This window comes from Rhinoraja longicauda, chromosome 18, assembly GCF_053455715.1.
Source record: "Rhinoraja longicauda isolate Sanriku21f chromosome 18, sRhiLon1.1, whole genome shotgun sequence".
NCBI classification, from domain to species: Eukaryota; Metazoa; Chordata; class Chondrichthyes; order Rajiformes; family Arhynchobatidae; genus Rhinoraja; species Rhinoraja longicauda.
Window position 1 is genome coordinate 41,321,921 of NC_135970.1, and position 26,081 is coordinate 41,348,001.

General features: G+C 42.7%; 2 protein-coding genes across 6 annotated transcripts in view; one reads left to right on the plus strand and one right to left on the minus strand.

Annotated features, from left to right (window-relative positions):
* The window catches only part of elp4 (elongator acetyltransferase complex subunit 4), a 177,522-nt gene extending 154,789 nt beyond the window's left edge, over positions 1-22,733 (minus strand). For 3 of the 4 annotated variants that reach the window (XM_078414876.1, XM_078414877.1, XM_078414875.1), the window contains exons 1-2: positions 22,546-22,733; positions 15,403-15,438 (exon numbers count right to left, since the gene is read on the minus strand). In XM_078414876.1, the coding sequence (XP_078271002.1) occupies positions 15,403-15,438; positions 22,546-22,693 (184 nt within the window). In that variant the 5' untranslated portion in view covers positions 22,694-22,733. The remainder of the gene's footprint in view (positions 1-15,402; positions 15,439-22,545) is intronic. The other variant, XM_078414878.1, reaches the window with a different exon arrangement.
* Positions 22,734-22,903: 170 nt separating this feature from the next.
* immp1l (inner mitochondrial membrane peptidase subunit 1) overlaps positions 22,904-26,081 on the plus strand; it is a 63,289-nt gene continuing 60,111 nt past the window's right edge. The window contains exon 1 of one of the 2 annotated variants that reach the window (XM_078414880.1): positions 22,904-23,002. Coding sequence is in view for 1 of the 2 variants with exons in the window: in XM_078414879.1 (XP_078271005.1) it covers positions 23,263-23,297 (35 nt within the window). In the remaining variant the exon portion in view is untranslated. Of the gene's footprint in view, positions 23,003-23,196; positions 23,298-26,081 lie in introns of those variants that run through there. The other variant, XM_078414879.1, reaches the window with a different exon arrangement.

The following is a 26,081-nucleotide window of genomic DNA, read 5'->3' on the forward strand; positions in this document are numbered from 1 at the left end:
AAGTTTACCAATGCAGCCTGGATATAAGAGGGCAAGAGGAGATTGGACAAACTTGGATTGTTTTCCCCAGAGCATCGGAGGCTTGATGGGAGACCTGGTAGTTTATAAAATTGTGAGACGCATGGATCGGGTAATTGGTAAGAACCTTTGGCATAAAGTTGAAATATTGCTTGGATATAGCTTGGGACGAGGGTGGAAAGTTTTAAGGAGATGCAAGGAACAAGTTTTTTTGCAGAGCGGTAGGTGTCGGGAACGTGCTACCAGGAATGGTAATGGAAGCAGATACTGTAGCAATGTTTAAGAGGCTTTTAGAAAAGTGCATAAAGCTGGAATGGAGGGATACGGATCATGTAATAAAACAAAACATTATGGACAGCACGGACATCATGGGCTGAAAGGCCTATTGCTGTGCTCTACTATAATTGCACAGATTTAGAACAAGAACGATAATCAAACCATATACAACTATTTTACTGTTTCACGACATACTTCAAAGATCTAAGGACAATGACAGCACACACATTAGCTCCTCCAGCTCCCCAGAATGCAGCGCCTCACCTCAGTCTGGCAGTAGCAAAAAATACATAAAATGAAGACCATGCAGTTTCACGCATGGAGAAGAAAAATAGATCAAACATTAATGCGCAAGTCTGAGTGTGTATGAGCCTGTCTGAATTATCATTGTGCAATGCAATTGCTTAGTGCAAGAACCACAGTGACCTGGTAGGATTTTGGCTCTTTGCCCAAATTAAAAATAAATTACTGAACAAGAGCTGTAGAACTCAAGAGATCTGTGAATGAAGGAGATTGGCAGCTTTATCTGCTACAATAAATGCGTATACTGGGACTTGACTGGGTACCAAACTCTTTGTCAATCATTCATACTCGTGCACGGGTAACTAAAAAAACTGGCAAAGACAAGAAAAGCTTGGGTACATGCCTAATGATGCAGCAAAAAAAACAAAAAACAACAAGCAGTAAGTCAACATAGCCACTTTGAAAGGCAAGTTAAAAAAATTGTACATTTATATAGCAGCCTTTATAACCTCAGGGTATTGCAAATTGCTTTACATGCAATTAAATGCTATTTTTAAATGCAGTCATGACTGTAGCACTGGAATGATGGCAACTGATCTGCACACAGGCAGTTTTCAGAAGCATTATATTTTCAGTGATGTTGAATGATGTTAATTATGTGACATAATTATGATGGGACCATTGTATCCAACTGAGAGGCTGGATGGGGTCTTGGTTTAAGATAGATACAAAATGCTTGAGTAACTCAGCGGGCCAGGCAGCATCTCTGGAGAAAATGGATAGGTGACGTTTCGGATTGGGACCTTTCTTCAGACTTAAGACTGTGGTCTTAGTTTCTTAGTTTAATGTTGGATCTAAAAGACAGTAGCACCACCTCAGTAATGCACGGGGGAGCCACCTAGATTTTGTTGCCAAAATCATTGACAGTGCTTGACTTCATGATCTGCTGATTTAGAAAATCAACCACAAAAGTCTTGGCTTATTCTACAGTGCAGTCATGGCTACACAGGTAATGGTGACATCTTTCAGATGAGATGCTAAATGGAGATTCAATTTTCTTCTCAGACAGATGTAAAAGGATTTTACTGTTATCCCAGAATTTTTACTTCTAATGTTACCAAGATGGAATATATCTGGTCATTTTCAAATCGATGTTTGTGAGCTTGCCAGCACAAATTGGCTTCTATATTTCCAACTCTAGAACTACAAATGTATTTCAGAGCACATGGGAGCACAAAAAGACACAATAAAAACGTAAGGTCCAACATTTTTTTCAATGCTGCCTGTGGAAGCTTGGTAGTAAAAGTATGATTGCATGCAGAAGTACTCTAATTTCCGAAGATCTTTTGAGGAGAAATAAAAGAAATTCAACAAGTTGCTTTCCACCTAAAATGGGATTTAAAAATTCCAGTTGAAGTACCAGCTTGCAACAGATGTTGCTGTATTCTGCAGAATTTTATTTCCAGAGTGCCAGAATCATAACTAAAACATGTTTGGCATGTTAACATAAAGTTTTGAACCTATTCATAAAATTAAAGGCTTACTAATGGGTCCACGATTGATCTAAGTTAATATTCTCTATTAGTTTAATATGAATATTTATATTAATATCACCAAAAATGTTTGTTAGTCACTATCAAATCGTTGAAGGTTGAACTATAAAAAAGATCAGGACATCAGCGGCAATTTCCAATTATCCTTGAAGGTATTGGTGAAGCAAATTGAAACCTTGGAGTTCTTGTGATATTATCAGTAAAGTATGATCTTGTAAATATGACTATAATATAAGAAAATAACTGCAGATGCTGGTACAAATCGAAGGTATTTATTCACAAAATGCTGGAGTAACTCAGCAGGTCAGGCAGCATCTCAGGAGAGAAGGAATGGGTGACGTTTCGGGTCGAGACCCTTCTTCAGACTGATGTCAGGGGGCGGGACAAAGGAAGGATATAGGTGGAGACAGGAAGATAGAGGGAGATCTGGGAAGGGGGAGGGGGAGACAGGGACAGAGGAACTATCTAAAGTTGGAGAAGTCGATGTTCATACCACTGGGCTGCAAGCTGCCGAGGCGAAATATGAGGTGCTGTTCCTCCAATTTCCGGTGGGCCTCACTATGGCACTGGAGGAGGCCCATGACAGAAAGATCAGACTGGGAATGGGAGGGGGAGTTGAAGTGCTCGGCCTCCGGGAGATCAGATTGGCCAACGTGGACCGAGCGCAGGTGTTGAGCGAAGCTATCGCCGAGCCTGGGTTTGGTTTCGCCAATATAAATAAGTTTATATGTAAACATAAGTTTTATGTAAATATGACTACGTCAACTGTTAGTTTACTGGCCTGTGGGATAGCTCTCTTAATTTTTACACCAGTCCCCAGATGTTTCTGGGAGGACTCTGCACAATTAACTAGCCTGGGATATACTTTGCCATGTCTGAATTTGATGCAATTATGGCCACATCAGTGGAAGAAAGAGTTCATTTTCAGGTTGAAGGCCCTTTATCAGAACTGTAAAAGAGGCAAACGAAGCTGGTTAACATGCAGGGTGAGCAGGGGGGAGGGTATTTTCCTGATGCGATAAAACCAGGGTGACCATTGGAAAATAATAAACAAAGTTATTGAGGTCAATGAGCAGTTTGAAAGGGCCCTCATTTTTTTGTAGTTTACATCTTGGGACATTTTTGCTATGTTAAAGACACTTGATGTAAATGAAAATTGTTGCTGCAGTAGAACTAAATTATGGTATTTTTATGTCCAAGGTTCAGTTGCTAGCATTTTCAGCTCTGAGTCTAACGGTTCACGGTGGGATAGCTATCTTGACTACACTTCTTCCCACCCTGTTTCCTGTAAAAACTCTATCCCCTACTCCCAATTCCTCCATCTACACGGCATCTGTGTCCAGGATGATGTGTTTCATACTCAGGCAGCAGAGATTCCTCATTCTTTAGGAAACGAGGGTTCCCCTCTTCCATTGTAGATGAGGCTCTCACTAGGGTCTCCTCTATATCCCGCAGCTCCACTCTTGCTCCCCCTCCCCCCATTCGTAACAAGGATAGAGTCCCCCTTGTCCCCACCTTCCACCCCATCAGCCGTCGTATACAACAAATTATCCTCCAACATTTATGTCACCTCCAAAGGGATCCCACTACTGGCAACATCTTCCCATCTCCACCCCTTTCTGCTTTCTGCAGTGACCGTTCCCTCTGTAACTCCCAGGTCCACTTGTCCCTTCCCACCCAAACCACCCCTTCCCCAGGTACTTTCCCCTACAACGCAGGAGATGTAACACCTGTCCCTTTACCAACCCCCTCGACTCCATCCAAGGACCCAGTCTTTCCAGGTGAGGCAGAGGTTCACCTGCACCTCCGCCAGCCTCATCTATTGTATCCACTGTTCCAGATGTCAACTTCTCTACATCGGCGAGACCCAAAAGCAGGCTTGGCAATCGTTTCGTTCAACACCCTTGCTCAGTCTGCTTCAACCAACCTGATCTCCCAGTGGCTCAGCACTTCAACTCCCCCTCCCACCCCAGTCTGACCTTTCTGTCATGGGCCTCCTCCATTGTCATAGTGAGGCCCAGTGCAAATTGGAGCAACATCATCTCATATTTCGCTTGGGCAGTTTACACCCCAGCGGTATGAACATTGACTTCTCCAACTTCAGTTAGTTCCTCTGTCCCTCTCTTTACCCTACCCCTTCCCAGTTCTCCCACTGTTTTCCAGTCTCCTACTACATCCTATCTTTGTCCCGCCCCCTCCCCTGACATCAGTCTGAAGAAGGGTCTCGACCCGAAACGTCACCCATTCCTTCTCTCCTGACCCGCTAAGTTACTCCAGCATTTTGTGTCTACCTTCTTTCATAAGATCTGTTGTTTCTCCAGCATTTACTATGTTAATTTCAAATTTCACAGTCTGCAGTTATTTGTTTATTGAACTGTTTAAATAATTGTAATAATGTGCACAGAAATATCATAGATTATTTAGCCTAAGTGCCATGTGTAATGAACTTTTGGATGAAAAAATTGAATTAAATTATTATTTTTTTAAAACCTCTACCGCGTGTCTGATCTTATCACACAAAAGCACACTTTCTTCTCTCTCATTCTAAACAATCCATCTAACCATGTAGGGTGAACTGGAATGATTGCATAACGTGGCATCACACTTTATGGATAATTAAATCCAATGAGTGCCGTCATTACAAGTGCATTCATGTTTCTTTTTCAGATGGAGCCAAAACATAATAGTTGTTTCACCTGCTCCTTCTCCAATAGCACTGGAGAAAATGCCTCCAATTTGCAGAGTTGGGATTTGTAGAAGTCAAAAACAAAATAAATTCAAGAAAGTGTATCTTGAAACAATTTAAGTGTGCTTTTCTCAGAAATAAATATGAGTTGCTTATCATTTTGATAGAACACCCAACCAGAAACTGACCACTTGACTAGAGGATTGGATTTATATTTAAGGGCCAGAAATTCAGTGCTGTGACATACAAAATAATGAAACAAGATGACGCTATCCAACCCTCTGAATCATTTGTGCTATTCAATATAATGACTAAGCCTACATTACCACTCTCCTCCCTGATCAGATCAGCAAACATTTCCTAATCCCCTGATGCCCAAAGTTTTATTGATCTCAGCCTTGAAAGTACTCAATGGCTAAGCATTCACATCACTCTAAATATTTACAAACCCTTTGGGGAAGATATTTCCCACTGCCATCTGCAATGCCTGACCTCTCTACTTGGGAGGCATGCCCATTGTTTCATACATTCCACAAAGAAACCAATTTCTTGACATCTATTTTGTCAACTCCAACCCCCCTCTTTGATTCTTCTACATTGCAAAGGGAAACAATGAGAAGCAATTGTGGATGCTCATATGAATGGTTCTGGAACTATAAAACTCAACATCACTACCGGGTTATCACATGTTAGCAGGCCTTTGCCCCACTTCCTCTCCCACAGACCTGTAATGTTCTGCTATTCATCTTGTTACCTTTTGAGCATCACAATTAAATTGGTAATCCTACTCTCCCTGGTAGTGCATTTGCAGATTCTCGCCACACACTGCCAAAATACTTTTCTTTCCATTATTCTTGTTTTCTTTTGCCAATCACCTTTCTAAATCCTCTTGTTCTTGATCCTTTGACACTAAGGACAGTTTTTCTCTGTCTACTCCCTCTAGATATCTGATGATTTTAAATAACCTTATCAGGTTCCCTCTCAAATCTGAAGAACAATCCCAGTTTCTCCAGTCTATCCAGATAAGTAAAGACAAGAATTGGACAATGCTAAGAGTACACAATCTGTCTTTCATGCAGTCTGCCACTTTCATAATTATATCACTTAGTTTATACTGCGTATTATTCTTCTGAGTGGAACACAATATTGTTTTCACGTGTTTTTGTGTTAAATTTCATCTGCATGTAACTGTCAATTCCGTCTGTATCCTTCAAGTCTAATACTTTCCTTCTCACAGTTTCTCATGCGGCTTGATAACTGCTTCCATTCAGTAACTTGCAATATTTTCCTACATTTGTGGTGGAGTGTGCATGTTTTGTTTATGTTGTCGAATTAGGAATCTTGCTTGTGAATGTAAGGAAAAATCACAGGACTCTTGTACAATTACGAGGAGGAAACCACAAGACTCTTCCCGCAGCAATATTTGAATGGGCATTGTAAAAAGTCAATTTAAAACTAGACTCCTCCCCTTTACATTGTATCCTATCATGCACAAGTCTTCAACTTTGCAGTCTCTTTAGCTGTTAAAAAGCTTCTGTTTCATAAACATATGATACATATTGCAATGCGTTGGAATAAAATAGCCAGGATCAGGTTTGACAATATCATTGCTTGCCTAAAGAAATTACTGAATCAGATGGGCTTTTACAGCAATCCATTAATTTTATGATCAAAGCAGCTTGCTCAATTGGCACTGCAACCAACCCTCAACATTTATTCCCCCCATCACTTATGAACTATGAAAATGGAAGAGCGCAGCACAGGAACAGCCCCTTTGGTCTACAATGTCTCTGCCAAACAGGATGCCAAGTTAAACCAATCTCCGTTGCCTGCACGTGATCCCTATCCCTCCATTCCCTGTATATCATTGTGGGCTCTTAAAAGGCACTTTCGGATGTGTTTCCACTACCACCCTGGCAGCTCATTCCAAGCACCCACCACTTTGCAAAAAAAACTTAACCCGTATATCTGCATTAAATTTTCTCCCTCTGTCGTTTAACCTCTGCCCTCCAGTATTTGACACTTTCACTCCAGGGAAAAAACCATCTACCCTTTCTATGCTTCTTATAATTTTATATACAAATACCTTGGAGTGTACCTGGATAGTAAACTGGACTAGTCCAGGAACACTGAGGCCCTGCACAAGGAGGGACAGAGCCGGCTCTACTTTTTGAGAAGGCTCCGCTCCTTCAACGTCTGCAGTAAGACGCTGAAGATGTTCTACCAATCGGTGGTAACCAGTGCCATCTTCATTGCTGTTGGGTCAGCAGGGCGAAGGCCGCGGACGTCAATACAATTAACAAACTCATCAGGAAGGCTCCTCGGGGGGGGGGGGGGGGGGGAGGGTAGAGTTAGATTCATGGGAGGTGATCTTGGAGGGGAGGATGCTCCTCAAACTGCAGAACATCCTGGACAATACAGCTCACCCCCTCCATGACACACTGGTCAACCAGAGGAGTACCTTCAGCAAGACTAGTTCCACCAAGATGCAGGATAGAACGCCACAGGAGATCCTACTTCCCTGTGGCTATCAAACTGTACAATTCCTCCCCCTTCTGTTGTGGGGTAGACTGAGACTGACTCCCCAATATTTGCACATCCCCAATCCTTTCCACTCATCACTTTAATTTCATGTTTCATTTATTTTGTGTTTTTATGACTACTGTCAGATCAATTTCCCTGCTGGAGTAAATAAAGTTCTATCGTATCGTATCTATCTCTAACAGGTCTCAACCTCAACCTTCGAAACTTCAGAGAAAACAACCCAGGTTTGCCTAACCTCTCTTTATGTCTAATACCCTCTAATCCAAGCAGCATTCTGGCAAAACTCTTCTGCACCCTTTTCAAAGCCTGCATATCCTTCCTGTAATGGGGTCAGAACTGCAAAAAATACTCCAAATGCCCAGCAAATGTTTTATAAAGGGGGTTGATGAGAATATTCAGGGGAAATTTTTTTTTGAATGGGATTCTTCTGTGCAAACATGTACTTGGAATTGTTTCCTTTCATGTCAGAATCAAATATTGTACAGATGATGATTTAGACTGCCAGTTCCACCCAGATCTCAAAAAAATGAAAAGTAAAAATACACCCTGCATCTTGCGCATAATACTATGAATCTCCCTTTTTCTTATGCCGAATTCTTGAATTACCTGTTAATAGGAATACCTTAACCTCTTTACTTTCTTTGCTCTCGGGAGGTCCACCCCAGCTTCTCCAGTTTAACCTTGAAATTTAAATGTCTAATTCCTGAATTTGGAAAATAAGTTCATTTGTCCTTTGTTAATGCTAAACTATAATCGTACTCCTTCAAAGCACCTGAATCTGACAGATTTAAAGCAGTAATTGGAGGGGAAAGTGGTAGTAATTCTGATTATAATGTTATTACACAAGTCTATGCGATACAGGAGAATGGATACTTAGGAACATTTGACAGAACTGTAATTTTTATTTTGATTGGTGATGGCATTGAAATATTTGAGTCTTCTTTAAGTTTCAGTCTGCTGTCTCACTATTGTTGGCCCCTTCAATTCCACAACAATCATTCATCTATAATTATGAGTGCAAGAACATGTACCATATTAACTGCCACACCATAAGCTTTTGGTACAGTGAAGGCATCTTATAATTATGATTTCATTTAGAATAATCGAGTAAGAGTTGGTGAAACAGACGCATAACATAGTTAAAATGTAACCATCAATACAATGCATTTCGGCTGATTCTAAGCAGCTATGGTAATAAATAAATCTGCATGATGCTCTGGCTTCCTCCTACATCCAAAAACCTATGCAGGATAGTAGGTTACTTTGCCAGTGTAAATATACCTTAGTGTGTAGGTGAGTGGTAAAATAAGGAAGGAGTTGACAAAGATGCGGGGAAAATTAAAATGACATTAATGTAGGATGAGTGTGGATGGGTGGTTAACGGTAGCACAAATGTGGTAAATGTAATTGAAATATTTGAAGGCCTGAAAGGCCTGTTTTCATGCTGTATTTCTCTATGATTATAAATTAGAAAATGACCAAATATTTTACTAAACTAATTCTCCAAATACCATGTAGCTTTTAAAATGCTGAATTTTGGATTCATTCTGGAACTAAATATGTACAACTCCCTATAGTATTCAAGCAAGCTAACTTTAATAACACTCAAATTCATTATTACTTGATTTAATTAACTAGTTAATGCATTTGGAAGGTTGAACACAATAATTCCTCCATCGAAACTAATTTGACAAATATTGGAATTGATTAAAGAGGAAGTTTACTCACAAAAGTCTAATGTTTCATGAAAAGGTAAGCATTGCCCTCTCTGACCTTCTGCAACGCACCTGAGCTCACAACATAGCAGAATGCCATTGTACCAAGAATAGCACAACATGAGGTGTGTTTGAGACCATTCATAATTAATGTTCATTCAAGTTCAAAGAGTATGGTAATCTGGGACAAAAAAAATGATTCAACAAACTTATGTGAAAAAATGACAGGGTATTTTTGTCCTATGTTTTTGCAAGCTGGAAGGAATCTTGTCTTTCTTTCTCAACTTTATGGGCATCCAACAATATTGAGGTTTACTTTTCATTTTTATTATCCGGTGCAAACTGAACAGCAAAATCAATCACATCATTTAACCCTCTTTAGCCCAGCTTATTTCATTTCCACTTATTGTGACAGACCTAGACCTAGTTTTTGGCTATCTCAGTACCCTCTGATGCAACGTATTACAAAATATGAGTTTCTTTCTCTGCAGTTTTGTGAAGAATTAACTGACCTCTACCCAGCATTTGCTCCCAGTAGTATGTAATTGAGCAAATGGAGGGCCACATAAATTTACACCGTAATGCTCAAGATTGGAGTATATTGTTTCAGCAATATTAAACTCTTAAAAATAAAATCAGTGACCTATAAATCAACATCAGAATTGATTTGCAAAACAGAATTGCAAAATCCACAATCTTTTCTATGAAAGTTGGTTGAACGCTGAAGATAAGATACCTTTTTCACTTATATAAACTGAACTTCTGTTAAATATGGATAATTTTGCGTATACATTGCAAGCAATTTTACATGCCAGTCATGCGATACTTCACTACAGTGGAATTAAAAAAACTGCAATGCAGTGAATAATCACTTAAAGCAATGGGCTGATCTACCAGGCGTGCTTACAAACACATTCAAAATCAAGTCTAGTCAGCCATAGAATAAATGTGTTATCAAAGCATCAAAAGTCAGCAATTGACATCCATGTGGAAAAGAGACTTTGCTGCCTGTGGGTTGTGGATATTTCAAATGCATAAGTAACTTTTAACAGTCACCAGAAAAATAGCTTACATTCTTTTTTCAAAACTGTCTAATTGTTTCCTCACCAATCCTTAAAGCATGTATTTTTTCTATTCAAGAGGCTATATTCAGAATTCTGCTTTACAATATTGATGTATAGTACAAAACAAATTTTAAGAGAAAATCACAAAAACAATAGTACAAGCACAGCTGGTAATAACCATATAACCATATAACAACTACAGCACGGAAACAGGCCCTTTCGGCCCTACCAGTCCACGCCGACCACTCTCTCTGACCTAGTCTCATCTACCTGCTCTCAGACCATAACCCTCTAATCCCCTCTTATCCATATACCTATCCAATTTACTCTTAAATAATAAAATCGAGCCTGCCTCCACCACTTCCACCGGAAGCCCATTCCATACAGCCACCACCCTCTGAGTAAAGAAGTTACCCCTCATGTTACCCCTAAACTTTTGTCCCACAATTCTGAAGCTATGTCCCCTTGTTGGAATCTTCCCCACTCTCAAAGGGAAAAGCCTACCCACGTCAACTCTGTCCGTCCCTCTTAAAATTTTAAAAACCTCTATCAAGTCCCCCCTCAACCTTCTACGCTCCAAAGAATAAAGACCCAACCTGTTCAACCTCTCTCTGTAGCTTAAGTGCTGAAACCCTGGCAACATTCTAGTAAATCTCCTCTGTACCCTCTCCATTTTGTCGACATCCTTCCTATAGTTTGGCGACCAGAACTGCACACCATACTCCAGATTCGGCCTCACCAATGCCCTGTACAATTTTAACATTACATCCCAACTTCTATATTCGATGCTCTGATTTATAAAGGCAAGCATACCAAATGCCTTCTTCACCACCCTATCCACATGAGATTCCACCTTCAGGGAACAATGCACAGTTATTCCCAGATCCCTCTGTTCCACTGCATTCCTCAATTCCCTACCATTTACCCTGTACGTCCTATTTTGATTTGTCCTACCAAAATGCAGCACCTCACACTTATCAGCATTAAACTCCATCTGCCATCTTTCAGCCCACCCTTCCAAAAGGCCCAAGTCTCTCTGTAGACTTTGAAACTCTACTTCATTATTAACTACACCACCTATCTTAGTATCATCTGCATATTTACTAATCCAATTTGCCACACCATCATCCAGATCATTAATGTAAATGACAAACAACAGTGGACCCAACACAGATCCTTGGGGTACTCCACTAGACACTGGCCTCCAACCTGACATACAATTGTCAACCATTACCCTCTGGTATCTCCCATTCAGCCATTGTTGAATCCATCTTGCAACCTCACTATTAATACCCAACGATTTAACCTTCTTAATCAACCTTCCATGTGGAACCTTGTCAAATGCCTTACTGAAGTCCATATAGACAACATTCACAGCCTTGCCCTTATCAATTTCCCTGGTAACCTCTTCAAAAAATTCAAGAAGATTAGTCAAACATGACCTTCCAGGCACAAATCCATGTTGACTGTTTCTAATCAGGCCTTGTTTATCCAAATAATGATATATATTGTCCCTAAGTATCTGTTCCATTAATTTTCCCACCAGACGTCAAACTAACAGGTCTATAATTGCTAGGTTTACTTTTAGAACCTTTTTTAAACAAAGGCACAACATGCGCAATGCGCCAATCTTCCGGCACCATCCCCGTTTCTAATGACGTTTGAAATATTTCCGTCATAGCCCCTGCTATTTCTGCACTAACTTCCCTCAATGTCCTAGGGAATATCCTATCAGGACCTGGAGACTTATCCACTTTTATATTTTTCAAAAGTGTCCGTACCTCCTCTTCTTCAATCCTCATAATTTCCATCACTACTCTACTTGTTTCGCTTACCTCACATAATTCAATATCCTTCACCTCGGTGAATACCGAAGAAAATAAATTGTTTAATATCTCCCCCATTTCTTCCGGCTCAGCACATAGCTGTCCACTCTGACTCTCTAATGGACCAATTTTATCCCTCGCTATCCTTTTGCTATTGACATATCTGTAGAACCCCTTGGGGTTTACTTTTACATTACTTGCCAAAGCAGCCTCATATCTTTTTTTCGCTTTTCTAATTTCCTTCTTAAGATTCCTTTTACATTCCTCAAGAACCTCATTTACTCTCTGCCGCTTATATTTATTGTATATCTCCCTCTTTTTCCAAACCAAGTGTCCAATTTCCCTGGAAAACCACGGCTCTTTCAAATTATTATTCTTTCCTTTCCACCGAACAGGGACATAAAGACTCTGTACTCTCAAAATTTCACCTTTAAATATCCTCCATTTCTCTATTATATCCTTTTCATAAAACAAAAAGTTCCATTTCACTCCTTTTAAATCCTTTCTCATCTCCTCAAAATTAGCCTTTCTCCAATCCAAAATCTCAACCCTTGGTCCAGATTTGACCTTCTCCATAATTATATTGAAACTAATGGCATTGTGATCACTAGACCCAAAGTGCTCCGTCACCTGACCCGTCTCATTTCCTAACAGGAGGTCCAACACTGCCCCTTCTCTGGTAGGTACCTCTACGTATTGCTGCAAAAAACTATCCTGCACACATTTTACAAACTCCAAACCATCCAGTCCTTTAACAGAATGTGATTCCCAGTCTATGTACGGAAAATTGAAATCACCCACAATCACTACTCTGTGCTTACTACTAATATCTGCTATCTCCTTACATATTTGCTCTTCCAATTCTCGTTCTCTATTTGGCGGTCTATAATACACCCCTATAAGTGTTGCTAAACCTTTCTCATTTCTGAGTTCCACCCAAACAGCCTCCCTAATCGAGCCTTCTAGTCTGTCCTGCCAAAGCACTGCTGTGATATCCTCCCTGACAAGCAATGCAACACCCCCACCTCTTGCCCCTCCGATTCTATCACATCTGAAACAATGAAATCCTGGAATATTTAATTGCCAATCGCAACCCTCCTGCAACCATGTTTCACTGATCGCCACAACATCATACTTCCAGATGTCAATCCAGGCTCTAAGCTCATCCACCTTTCTTACAATGCTCCTAGCATTAAAATATACACATTTAAGGGACCCATCATTTCTTATTCTCAGTTTATTTCTTTTCACTTCTTTCTCTCCTACATATTGGGTCTGAGTGTTTCCCTTTTCTGCCTCCTGCCTCACACACTGCCTATTAGCTATCTGTGTTTGAGTCCCTCCCCCCAACCGTACTAGTTTAAAGTCTCAGCAATTACCTTAGCAAATCTCCCCGCCAGGATATTGGTTCCTCTCAGGTTCAGATGCAACCCGTCCTTTTTGTACAGGTCATACTTCCCCCAGAAGAGGTCCCAATGATCCAGAAACTTGAATCCCTGCTCCCTGCACCAGTTCCTCAGCCACGTATTTATCCTCCACCTCACTCCATTCCTATTCTCACTATCGCGTGGCACAGGCAGTAAGCCTGAGATTATTGCTTTGGAAGTCCTTTTTTTTTACTCTCTTCCTAGCCCCCTAAATTCTCCTTTCAGGACCTCTTCCCTCATCCTACCTATATTGTTGGTACCTATATGTACCACGACCTCTGGCTCCTCTCCCTCCCCTTTCAGGATATCCTGGACACGCTCAGACACATCCCGGACACCGGCACCAGGGAGGCAAACCACCATCCGGTAGAGCTGCTGCCTCGCAGCACCAGAGACCCGGGTTCGATCCCGACCTTGTGTGCCATCTATGTGGAGTGTGCATGTTCTCTGTGATTGCATGGGTTTCCTTTGGGTGCTTTGATTTCTTCCCAAAGGCGTGCAGGTTTGTAGGTTAATTGGTCTCTGTAAATGGTGAAGGGAGTGGATGTGAAAGTGGGATAACATAGAACTAGTGTGGACTTGGTGGAGTGAAGAGCCTGTTTCCATGCTGTATCTTTCAATCATCATCATCATATATATACAGCCGGAAACAGGCTCAATCAAAGTTTATTCAAACTATTAACATAATGAACTGGAAATTAAACAATAATTATTTCTTTACTTTAGAATGAATTCTCCTGCTGGTTTCACTAGCTGAAATTACAGCACTTAATTTACAGTTTGGTAGCCAGGTAGCCAAACAAAATTTCTATGTGGCACAGTGAAGCTGACCTATTATAAATGTTCTATTGTGCTAGGAATATAGGTGACTAGAGTAGTCCTTTTTCATTAGAAAACATAATTTTCCACTAGTATAAAGCAATGCCAATATAGTGATACAATATTTATATTCAAAAGTTATCTAAAATGCAGGAAACCTTTGAGAAATGTTATCTGTACAATGTTAAAAACATACATAGCGAACCAATGTAAATTTTGGAAATTAAAGCAGAAAACACTGGAGATACTCAACTCAGGCAGCATATGTGGAAAGAGAAAACAATGCTAATGTTTCATGTATCTGTTTCCTCAGAACTAGAAAAGGAAGTAAGCAAGCATATTATAAATTGCAGAGAATGTGGAGATGTGTGGAGAACAAATTAAATGATGGTAATAAGGCAGAGACCAAGCAAATCCAGATGACACTAATGCAGATGGTGCTATCTCGGAAAGGGTGTTTAATCATAGCCGTTCTGTCTAGCGGTGCTGTAAATGTAGGAAGAAGAAAGAAAGCAAAAAAATCAATGCTGTGACTGTCAGCTGTAATGTAAAGCAGTTGCCGGAATTCCAAAATAAAACAGAAAGTTGCTTCGGTAGTATCTGTAGAGATGTACACCGAATACCAGCAAATGATAAAGAGTACAATTTATCTGAAAAAAAAGAAATAATGGCAGTTTATTCAGGACTGCCAATCTCAAAAAATCAATGATTTTAATGCAATAACATTGGTTGCAATCATTGTTTCACTGTTTGATTACAGGCTGCCAAGTCTGCACCTGCTGCAGCCTCAGGTTCTGGAATTCTATCGGTAAGCCTCTCACTATTTCTTTACTTTAAAAAGTAATTTTGACAACATATTGGCCAGCTAATATCTGGCTAAGTATGTGGCCAAATGTCAAATTGTGTTTGTTCATACTTCATGACTTAAAATTTTATAAGTACAAATTGTTACCTGTGACAAAACTTAACCTTGGGACATAGCTGCAAGATTGTTTAAGTAATTGGTGGTGACAAGTGTCCAGAGGTGCTAATCATTGATCTGGAGATTAAAGCTCCACTCCCACCACAATAGCCGAGGAATTCTGTGGGAAGAAAATCTTATCTCATATGGTATATATCAATTGTCTCTTAATTGAGCTAAAAAAAAGGCCCAGCAAGGCATTCAATTCAATGCTATGTAATCCAATAATTTGAATAAAGCAATAATGGTGAAATCTAAGATATCACTTACCAACCAGGAGAAGAGTTCCAACAGCCAAGCCTCCTCCTAAAAAAGAAAATTTAAATTATTAATGCATATAAATTTACCCTCAACATTTAGTCTCACGACTGGGGTGGATTTGGGAGGTGGGGAACAGAGGATGGATTGGAAGGAACAATATTTACATTTGAAGTTAAAAGTAATGAAAAAATGATACCACAGGTTTCTTCTGATGGGGAAAAATAATAATATCAAAGAGTACCCAATGGGCACTATATTACCACAATTTGTTCTGTTTCAACTACACTGACTTCCTCAGTTCAGGCTGAGTCCTCAGAGACCTTTACTTCCTCAGAATATAAAGGAAATTCAGAATGTCTCCAATGGATCTTAATTTCTAAAGATGCATTATGGAAGGCATACTATTGTGATGCATCACAGCTTGGTATGGCAACTGTTCTGCCCAAGACTTCAAGACACACAAATTAGCCTACACCACCCCCCCTCCCCCTCCACCGACACCATCAATACACACTGCCTCCAGTAAGCAACCAACATAATCAAGGACCACTCACACCCCTGTCATCTCCCTTCTCCCCTCTCTCATTCTATAGATGGTACAAGGACTTGAAAGAGTATACCACCAGATTCAAGAATAGCTTCTTCCCTGCTGTCATCAAACTTTTGAACGACCTCTCATATGCTAAGAATGAATTTCTGATCTTCCAATCTATGATGTTGCAGTCCTTTTTTTAATCTGCAGTTTTTCTGTAGCTGTAACACTATATTCAGCACTCAGTTTTTTTCTCATTTGCATTACCCAAGGTACTCGTGTATGGTATGTTTTGCCTGGATGGCACAAAAGTCTTTTTACAGTACACGTGACAATAATAAACCAATACAAGAAGCAATGTTACTGAAAAAAGGACCAATATAATATGAATAAATAATGATTGGATGGGGAAGTAAATACCAAGGTCTGTCAAAGTGTAATCTAGTAAATGTGGGAGATCTTTATCGTAAAAGTGAATGGATTTCAATATGGGAATAACATAGTTACCACCTTTATACCTTTTGCAAAGTCTTTGGCAAGTGTTTGCTGTCTGAATGTGAAGTCAATATTGAACTTCTTCATGAAATACGAGGCGTCATTAAACTTCCACAAAACAAACGACTTCTACCAACCTTCCTCCGCAGCACAATGCCACTTCTTAATTTCCTCCTACTCTTAACCAGATTCACTCCGCCTCTTCCCTCCTTAACTGACACCCTTTTGTTCCCTACATGTCCACTCTTTGCTACCTCAGCGCTTGAAATCACGCAGAAGTTTCCTCTCTTCTGTCCATCCCCTGGACTGCAGTGCATCATCCAGAAGGCTCAAACTCTGGGAAGAGAGACTAGGAAAATCTCCGGAAGACATTCACATGGCAATTGATCCCTCTGAGAAACTCCCACCAGGTTCCGACCAACCGTGGATAACCTGGCGCAGTCTCAACAGACTGCGGACAGGCATGGGGAGGAGCAAATCGAACATGCTGAAGTGGGGATGTACTGAAGATGCGGCAGACTGCGAGTGCGGACGGGGTCTCCAGACTATGGAACATCTCCTGAGCTGTGACATGCTGCATGACACATGCACTGTAAAGGATCTTGCCAACGACATGGCACTAAAATTTGCTCGCTATTGGCAAACAGTTTTGTGATGACACGTTTCCTTTTCATCTCTAGCCTTTGTCACTTACTCCATCCATTTGCCAATCATTCCCCCTCGCCTGTATCCGCCTATCACTTGCTGCTTCCCTCCACCTTCCCTCCCCCTCAACCAGAAAGGTTCACGTTAAGATCTTGGACAACACGGACTATATCTCAGGGGCCATCTCTCAACAAAGGCAGACGATGAAGATGCTTGTGCCTGCTCATTTCCCCCCCCCCCCCCTCCATACGATCATTTCCCATATTTCCCTTTTATCCCTCCCTTTTCTTTCCCCATCACCCATATCCTTCCCTCCAGTATTACATTTCACACCGCCTCTTCTCTCCTTAACTGACATCCTTTTGTTTCCCTTTCACCTCCAACCTTTGTCACTTACTCCATCCATTTGCTTATCATTCCCTCACCTGTATCCATCTATCACTTGCGGGCTCCCTCCCATTCCATCAGTGTAAAGAAGGGTCCCAACCAAAGATACTAGAGGATCAAGATGAATCACTCCGTCGAAATCGCCTATACTGAAGTATAGTATGCAAAGGAGTGTAACGTCCACCATTTTAATAAGCTAAACCCACCGTCCGTTATGCCTCTCGCAGTGTAATCAGTGTTTTGGAGGAACGGTATGTGTGATGATACCATAAAAATGCAGAATATATCTCAATGACAATGAATGACAATGAACAATAGGTGCAGGAGGAGGCCATTCGGCCCTTCGAGCCAGCACCGCTATTCAATGTGATCATGGCTGATCATTCTCAATCAGTACCCCGTTCCTGCCTTCTCCCCATACCCCCTGACTCCGCTATCCTTAAGAGTTCTATCTAGCTCTCTCTTGAATGTATTCAGATAATTGGCGTCCACTGCCCTCTGAGGCAGAGAATTCCACAGATTCACAACTTTCTGACTAAAAAAGTTTTTCCTCATCTCTGTTCTAAATGGCCCACCCCTTATTCTTAAACTGTGGCCCCTGGTTCTGCACTCCCCCAACATTGGGAACATGTTTCCTGCCTCTAACATGTCCAACCCCTTAATAATCTTATACGTTTCGATAAGATCCGCTCTCATCCTTCTAAATTCCAGTGTATACAAACCTAGTCGCTCTAGTCTTTCAACATATGACAGTCCCGCCATTCCGGGAATTAACCTAGTAAACCTACGCTGCACTCCCTCAATAGCAAGAATATCCTTCCTCAAATTTGGAGACCAAAACTGCACACAGTACTCCAGGTGCGGTCTCACAAGGGCCCTGTACAACTGCAGAAGGACCTCTTTGCTCCTATACTCAACTCCTCTTGTTATGAATGCCAACATTCCATTGGCTTTCTTCACTGCCTGCTGTACCTGCATGCTTCCTATCAGTGACTGAAGCACTAAGACACCCAGATCACGTTGTACGTCCCCTTGTCCTAACTTGACACCATTCAAATAATAATCTGCCTTCCTATTCTTACCACCAAATTAGATAACCTCACACTTATCCACATTAAACTGCATCTGCCATGCATCCGCCCACTCACACAACCTGTCCAAATCACCCTGCAACCTCATAGCATCTTCCTCACAGTTCACACTGCCACCTAGCTTTGTATCATCGGCAAATTTGCTAATGGTACTTTTAATCCCTTCATCCAAGTCATTGATGTATATTGTAAATAGCTGCGGTCCCCCACTAGTCACTGCCTGCCATTCTGAAAGGGACCCATTTATCCCCACTCTTTGCTTTCTGTCTGTCAACCAACTTTCTATCCATGTCAGTACCCTACCTCCAATACCATGTGCTCTAATTTTGCCCACCAATCTCCTATGTGGGTCCTTGTCGAAGGCTTTCTGAAAGTCGAGGTACACCACATCCATCGGCTCTCCCCTGTCAATTTTCCTAGTTACATCCTCAAAAAATTCCAGTAGATTAGTCAAGCACGATTTCCCCTTCATAAATCCATGCTGGATGTCCAGTCACTCTACACTTCCATCCCCCACAAGGATGGTCTCGAAGCCCTCCATTTCTTCCTCGACCGTAGAACCAGCCAATCCCCATCGACCAACACTCTCCTCCGCCTAGCAGAGTTGGTTCTTACCCTCAACAACTTCTCCTTTGACTCCTCCCACTTCCTCCAAACCAGAGGCGTAGCTATGGGCACTCGCATGGGCCCTAGCTACGCCTGCCTCTTTGTCGGGTACGTCGAACAATCCCTGTTCCAGACGTACACTGGCCCCATCCCCGAACTCTACCTCCGCTACATCGACGACTGCATTGGTGCTACCTCTTGCACCCATGCAGAACTCACTGACTTCATACACTTCACCTCCAATTTCCATCCTGCCCTTAAATATACCTGGACTATCTTCGGCATCTCCCTCCCGTTTCTGGACCTCACCATCTCCATCACAGGAGACAGACTAGTGACGGACATTTACTATAAACCCACTGACTCGCACTGCTATCTGGACTACACTTCTTCCCACCCGGTCCCCTGTAAAAAGTCTATCCCCTACTCCCAATTCCTCCGTCTACGCCGCATCTGCGCCCGGGATGAGGTGTTTCACACTAGGGCTTCCGAGATGTCCTCGTTCTTCAGGAAACGGGGCTTCCCCTCCTCCATTATAGATGAGGCTCTCACTAGGGTCTCTTCTACATCCCGCAGCTCCGCTCTTGCTCCTCCTACTCGCAACAAGGACAGAATCCCCCTCATTCTCACCTTCCACCCCACCAGCCAGCGGATCCAACATATCATCCACCAACATTTCCGTCACCTACAACGGGACCCCACCACTGGCCATATCTTCCCATCCCCTCCCCTCTCTGCGTTCCGCAGAGACCGTTCCCTCCGTAACTCCCTGGTCCACTCGTCCCTTCCTACCCAAACCATCCCAACCCCGGGCACTTTCCCCTGCAACCGCACGAGATGCAACACCTGCCCCTTTACCTCCCCCCTCAACTCCATCCAAGGACCCAAACAGTCTTTCCAGGTGAGACAAAGGTTCACCTGCACCTCCTCCAACCTCATCTATTGCATCCGCTGCTCTAGATGTCAACTTATTTACATCGGCGAAACCAAGCGCAGGCTCGGCGATCGCTTCACTGAACACCTGCGCTCGGTCCGCATTAACCAAACTGATCTCCCGGTGGCCGAGCACTTCAACTCCCCCTCCCATTCTGACCTTTCTGTCATGGGCCTCCTCCAGTGCCATAGTGAGGCCCACCGGAAATTGGAGGAACAGCACCTCATATTTCGCCTGGGCAGTTTGCAGCCCAGCGGTATGAACATCGACTTCTCCAACTTTAGATAGTTCCTCTGTTCCTCTTTACCTCCCTTCCCCTCCTCCTTCCCAGATCTCCCTCTATCTTCCTGTCTCCACCTATATCCTTCCTTTGTCCCGCCCCCCTGACATCAGTCTGAAGAAGGGTCTCGACCCGAAACGTCACCCATTCCTTCTCTCCCGAGATGCTGCCTGACCTGCTGAGTTACTCCAACATTTTGTGAATAAATCTCCCTCTATCTTCCTGTCTCCACCTATATCCTTCCTTTGTCCCGTTCCCCTGACATTAGTCTGAAGAAGGGTCTCGACTCGAAACGTCACCCATTCCTTCTCTCCTGAGATGCTGCCTGACCGGCTGAGTTACTCCAGCATTTTGTGAATACCTTCGTTTTGTACCAGCATCTGCAGTTATTTTCCTACATCACCTGTATGTTCCCTCCACAGATTGTGCCTGATTCACTGAGACCCTCCTGCATGTTTATTTTTTCAGGGTCTTGTGTTTCAACTTGTTTTGATAAGATGAAATATACAAGGTCAGTGTATTTTATTTCCTATTCCTTTAACTGAATCCAATCATTCACTAAAAAATCCATTGTTCAAATATGAAGCACACAAAAAAGAGTGAGTAATGTTAGGTATTCTGTAAAATATGTTGGTCTACTATCCTAGATGTCCCAAGGGAACCAGATGTGAGTGTGTAGATTATTTTACAGGTACAGCATGGAAACAGGCCCTTCGGCACACCAACTCCATGCTGACCATTGATCACACATTCACACTAATTCTATGTTATCCTATTTACTCATCTACTTCCTACACACCAGGAACAATTTACACAGGTCAATTAATCTGCATGTCTTTGGAATGTGAGAGGAAACCAGAGCACCCGGAGGAAACCCACTCAGTCACAGGCAGAACGTGCAAACTCCACACAGACAGCACTCGAGCTTGGGACGAACCAGGGTCTCGGGTGCTGTGAGCAACATCTCCACCAGCTGTACCATTGTGCTGTCAGAGTTGTAATATATAATCATCAGAGGGTTGTGGGACCAGAGGAGATTAGAGGTAAGAGGGGTGTGAAAATAACAATGGAAATCCTAAAACTGAATTTTAAAAAGTCTGTGAATGCTGAGGTGATGGTTTACACGCATGCCAATCTAGGGTTCATCATGGCTTAGGATAAAATCAACATTACAGCTTGTGAAGATGCCTGGGAATAAAAGATGAGAAGTAACATATGCAGGGAAATGAGGCAGGAACAAAATCAAGTGGTCTTACGAAGACAGTCTTAGAAATCATGTCAATAGTTGGAGATCTGTGACTTATCTCAGGGTCAAATGCTGGTAAGTTTGCCATCTGTCTGCTCTAGTCTGAGAGCGATCCCTCAGAGAGGATTTGGTTCAGCTCCAATTGCCCCTTTCGTTAGTGTCCACTTTGTAATCCTGTGTAGATGCTGAACTTTCATCATTGCAGGGCTGATGATAGATGAGTTACCGAAGATAGACTTAAAAAGCTGGAATAACTCAGCAGGACAGGCAGCATCTCTGGAGAGAAGGAATGGGTGACGTTTCAGGTCAAGACCTTTCTTCAGACTGAGAATCAGGGGAAGGGAGAGGGAGACTACAGATATATAGACTAGAGTTACAATGGGCTGAATGGCTTTTCCTGAATGTTCCACCAGAATCCCACTGCAAGATTAACTTTTAAGAGTTTCTAGGTTTAAGCACATGTCCTCCAGATTCAGGGAGTTTCTTCACAGCTGTCTTCAGGCAACTGAACCATCCTACCAACAACTTGAGAACAGTCCTGAACTCATGTGCCTCTTTGTTGACCCTCAGAATATCTTTGATCGGACTTTGCTGGCCTATGTTGCACACAACGTTATTCCCTTATCATGTTCACTGTGGACAGTTCGATTGACAGGTTAGCAGACAACCAAAGGAAGCTTTTCACTATAGCTCGCTACAAGTGACAATAAACTAAACTGTGTACGAAGGAACGGTGGATGCTGGTTAATACCGAAGATGGACACAAATTGCTGGAGTAACTCAGCGGGAACAGGTAGCAGACTCTGGAGAGAAGGAATGGGTGACATTTCGGGTCGAGACCCTTCTTCACACTTCAGTCTGACTGCTGCAGCCTGAGTTACTCCAACATTTTGTGTCCATGTTCTAGTAATTTGCCGATTGGCCCGGCACACTGACCTATGAGGTAGTCAAGGGATGGCACCCCGGTGGAGAGCAGCAGCTGCCCGTTATGCAGCGACGGCCGGGTTCCCGGCACCGGCGCCCGTTTGCTTCGCGCTCTCCTCTGGAAGCTCGTGCCCGCGCCCAAGCCCGCGCGCGCCGCCATCTTCCCGCGGCCGTTGGCGCCGCACGTTGCCTTCTGGGTGAAAGGTTTCAGTTGGGAGGGGGCAGGGGGGAGGGGAAGCAGAACCGAACGGCCGAACACCGAGCATCACGTGAACAATCCATCCAATCAGACCAGCTTTTACAAACCGTCCTCGTCAGGAGCGCATCGTAGCTGTCATCTGATTGGTCGCTGCCCCCCCCCGCCCCCGCCCCACACACACACCCCTCTCCGGTACTGCCGGCGTTTTTTCCGGGAAAGTACGGTTGAATTTGTTAAAATCATTGTTTATCTGACGTATTGGAGGAAAAGGTACTTTCTCTCTTTTAACGTTCGAAAGCACTGTGGTTGGGTCTATTTACAAAGTGACGAACTTTAAAATACGTTGGAACCATCCACTGAATGGTTATGAACTGTCAGTGGAGGTCGGCCAGCCGGGGCCTAATGCGCACGCCTGAGGCAATGCATGATGGGATACTAATGAACTACAAATCCCACAGTGCACCGGTCAGTGTACAAACGTGAATCTCAAATGAATCTACAAAATTAAGATTTCGTGCATTAGGAAATACATGGACTGGAAATCCATTGTAAATAAATGCAATAGGTAATAATGTTCACCTTCAGTATTTGAAAGTTGGACAGTATAGTTTGGAACTGGTCTGAAAGTAGAATAATTTTAAAGCTGAAAATGTGCCAAATTAAGGCAAGTGTGGAGTGGCAATAGTTCAACATTCAGCTTGTGTGTGCGTTAACATGTAGATAACTTATTACCTAATATTAACTTAGTTATTGTCTGATAGCATAGGTATGTAGAGGTAGTTTAGACCGAAGATAGACTCAAAATGCTGGACTAACTCAGTGCATCAGGCAGCATCTCTGGAGAAAAGGATGACGTCCAACAATGGTGGTGTCGTCGGCGAACTTGAAGATGGAGTTCGCACTGTGTCCAGCTACATAATCATGAGTATAGAGTGAATAGAGCAGGGGGCTGAGCACGCAGCCGAGAGGTGCTCCCGCACTGATTGTTAATGAGGAAGAAGTATTTCTGCCAATTCGAACAGACTGGGGTCTGTGGATGAGGAAGTCGAGGATCCAATTGCAGAGGGATGTGCAGAGACCCAGTTCCGTGAGCTTGGTAACCAGCTTGCAGGGGATGATGGTATTGAACGCTGAGCTGTAGTCTATAAACAACAGCCTTACGTAAGTGCTTTTATTGTCCAAGTGGTCCATTGCAGAGTGGAGAGCCAGTGAGATTGCATCCTCCTTTGACCTGTTGTGACGGTAGGTGAACTGTAGTGGGTCGAGGTTCTTATTGAGGTAGGAGTTGATATGCACCATAACCAACTCTCAAAGCACGTCATCATCACGGACGTTAGTGCCACTGGTCGATAGTCGTTGAGGCACGTCACCTTACTCTTCTTGGGCACCGGTATTATTGATGCCCTCTTAAAGCAGGTGGGGACCTCAGTAATGAGAGTTTGAAAATGTCCGCAAAAACTCCAGCCAGCAGGTCTGCACAGGTTTTGAGAACTCGACTGGGTATACCATTGGGCCCAGGCGCTTTCCGAGGGTTCACCCCCCTGAAGGATCTTCTGATGTCGGCCTCTGTGACTAATACCATCAGGGCGTATGGGGGCACCGGAAGGCACATCAGTGTTCTCCCTATCAAAGCCTGCGTAGAATGCATTGAGCTCGTCAAGAAGTGATGCTTCGCTGTCGCTTGAGCTGCCTCCTGATTTCGCCTCGTAGGAGAATTGTCGGTCATTGAAAATGATCACCAATGCATCCATGATTTCTTGAGCCACCTCCTTGAGTATCCTGGGATGCAGGCCATCAGGCCCTGGGGATTTATCAGCCTTCAGTCCCATCAGTCTACCCAATACTATTTCTCGCCTAATGCAAATTTCTTTCAATTCCTCTGTTTCCCTTGATCCTCTGTCCACTAGTACATCTGGGAGATTGTGTGTGTCTTTAGTGAAGAGAGATCCGAAGTACCTGTTCAACTCTTCTGCCATTTCCTTGTTACCCATAATAATTTCACCCTTTTCTGCCTTCAAGGGACCCACATTTGTCTTTACTAATCTTTTTCTCTTAACATACCTAAAGAAGCTTTTACTGTCCTTTATATTCTTGGCCAACTTCGCTTCGTACCTCATCTTTTCAGTCCATATTGCCCTTTTTGCTATCTTTTGTTGTCTTTTGAAAGTTGCCCACTCCTCTGGCTTCCCGCTACTCTTTGCTATCTTGTACATCTTTTCTTTTAGTTTTATTCCATCTCTAACTTCCCTTGTCAGCCACGGTTGCCTCTTACTCTCCTTAGAATCTTTCTTCCTCTTTGGAATCAAATGATCCTGCATCTTCTGGATTATGCCCAGAAATTCCTGCCATTGCTGTTCCACCATCAGTCCTGCTAGGATCCCTTTCCATTCGACCTTGGCCATCTCTCATGCCTTCATAGTCCCCTTTGTTCAACTGCAATGCTGACATTCTTGGTTTAACCTTCTCCCTTTCAAATTGCAGATTAAAACTAATCATATTATGGTCATTACCTTCAAGTGGTTCCTTTTCCTTGAGTTCCCTTTATTAAATCTGGTTCTTTGGACAACACTAAATCCAGAATTGCCTTCTCTCTGTGGTAGGCTCCAGTACAAGCTGCTCTAAGAATCCATCTCGGAGACACTTTACAAACTCCCTTTCTTCGGGTCCAGAACCAACCTGATTTTTCCAGTCTACCTTCATATTGAAATCCCCTATAACTACAGTGGCATTACCTTTGTTACATGCCAATTTTAACTCCTGCTGTAACGTACACCCTATATCCAGGCTACTGTTTGGGGGTGTGTATATAACTCTCATTAGTGTCTTCTTACCGTTACAATTCCTCAACTCTATCCACTGTGACTCTACATCGTCAGTCCCAATGTCACCCCTCGCAAGGGACTGAATTCCATCCCTCACCAACAGAGCTACCCCACCTCCTCTGCCCACCTGCCTGTCCTTTCTATAGGACGTATAACCCTGAATATTCAGTTCCAAGTCATGATCCTTCTGCAGCCACGTCTCTGTAATCCCCACAATGTCATACTTACCAATCCCTAACTGAGCCTCAAGCTCATCCACTTTACTTCTTATACTTTGCTCATTCATATATAGTACTTTTAATCCTTTGCTCATCTCAGCTCCCACATCGATTCCGATTACACTTGGCCATTCTCTCCTATTGTTTTGTGAGCTTTCTGTCCCGTTAATTCTGGGGTGTTTCTTAATTATTCCTATACTCTTTCCCTTTAGCTCCATCCTTGACTATCCCATTTGACCCCCCCCACTATTTAGTTTAAAACCACCCGTGTAGCAGTGGCAAATCTGCCTGCCAGAATGCTGGTCCCCC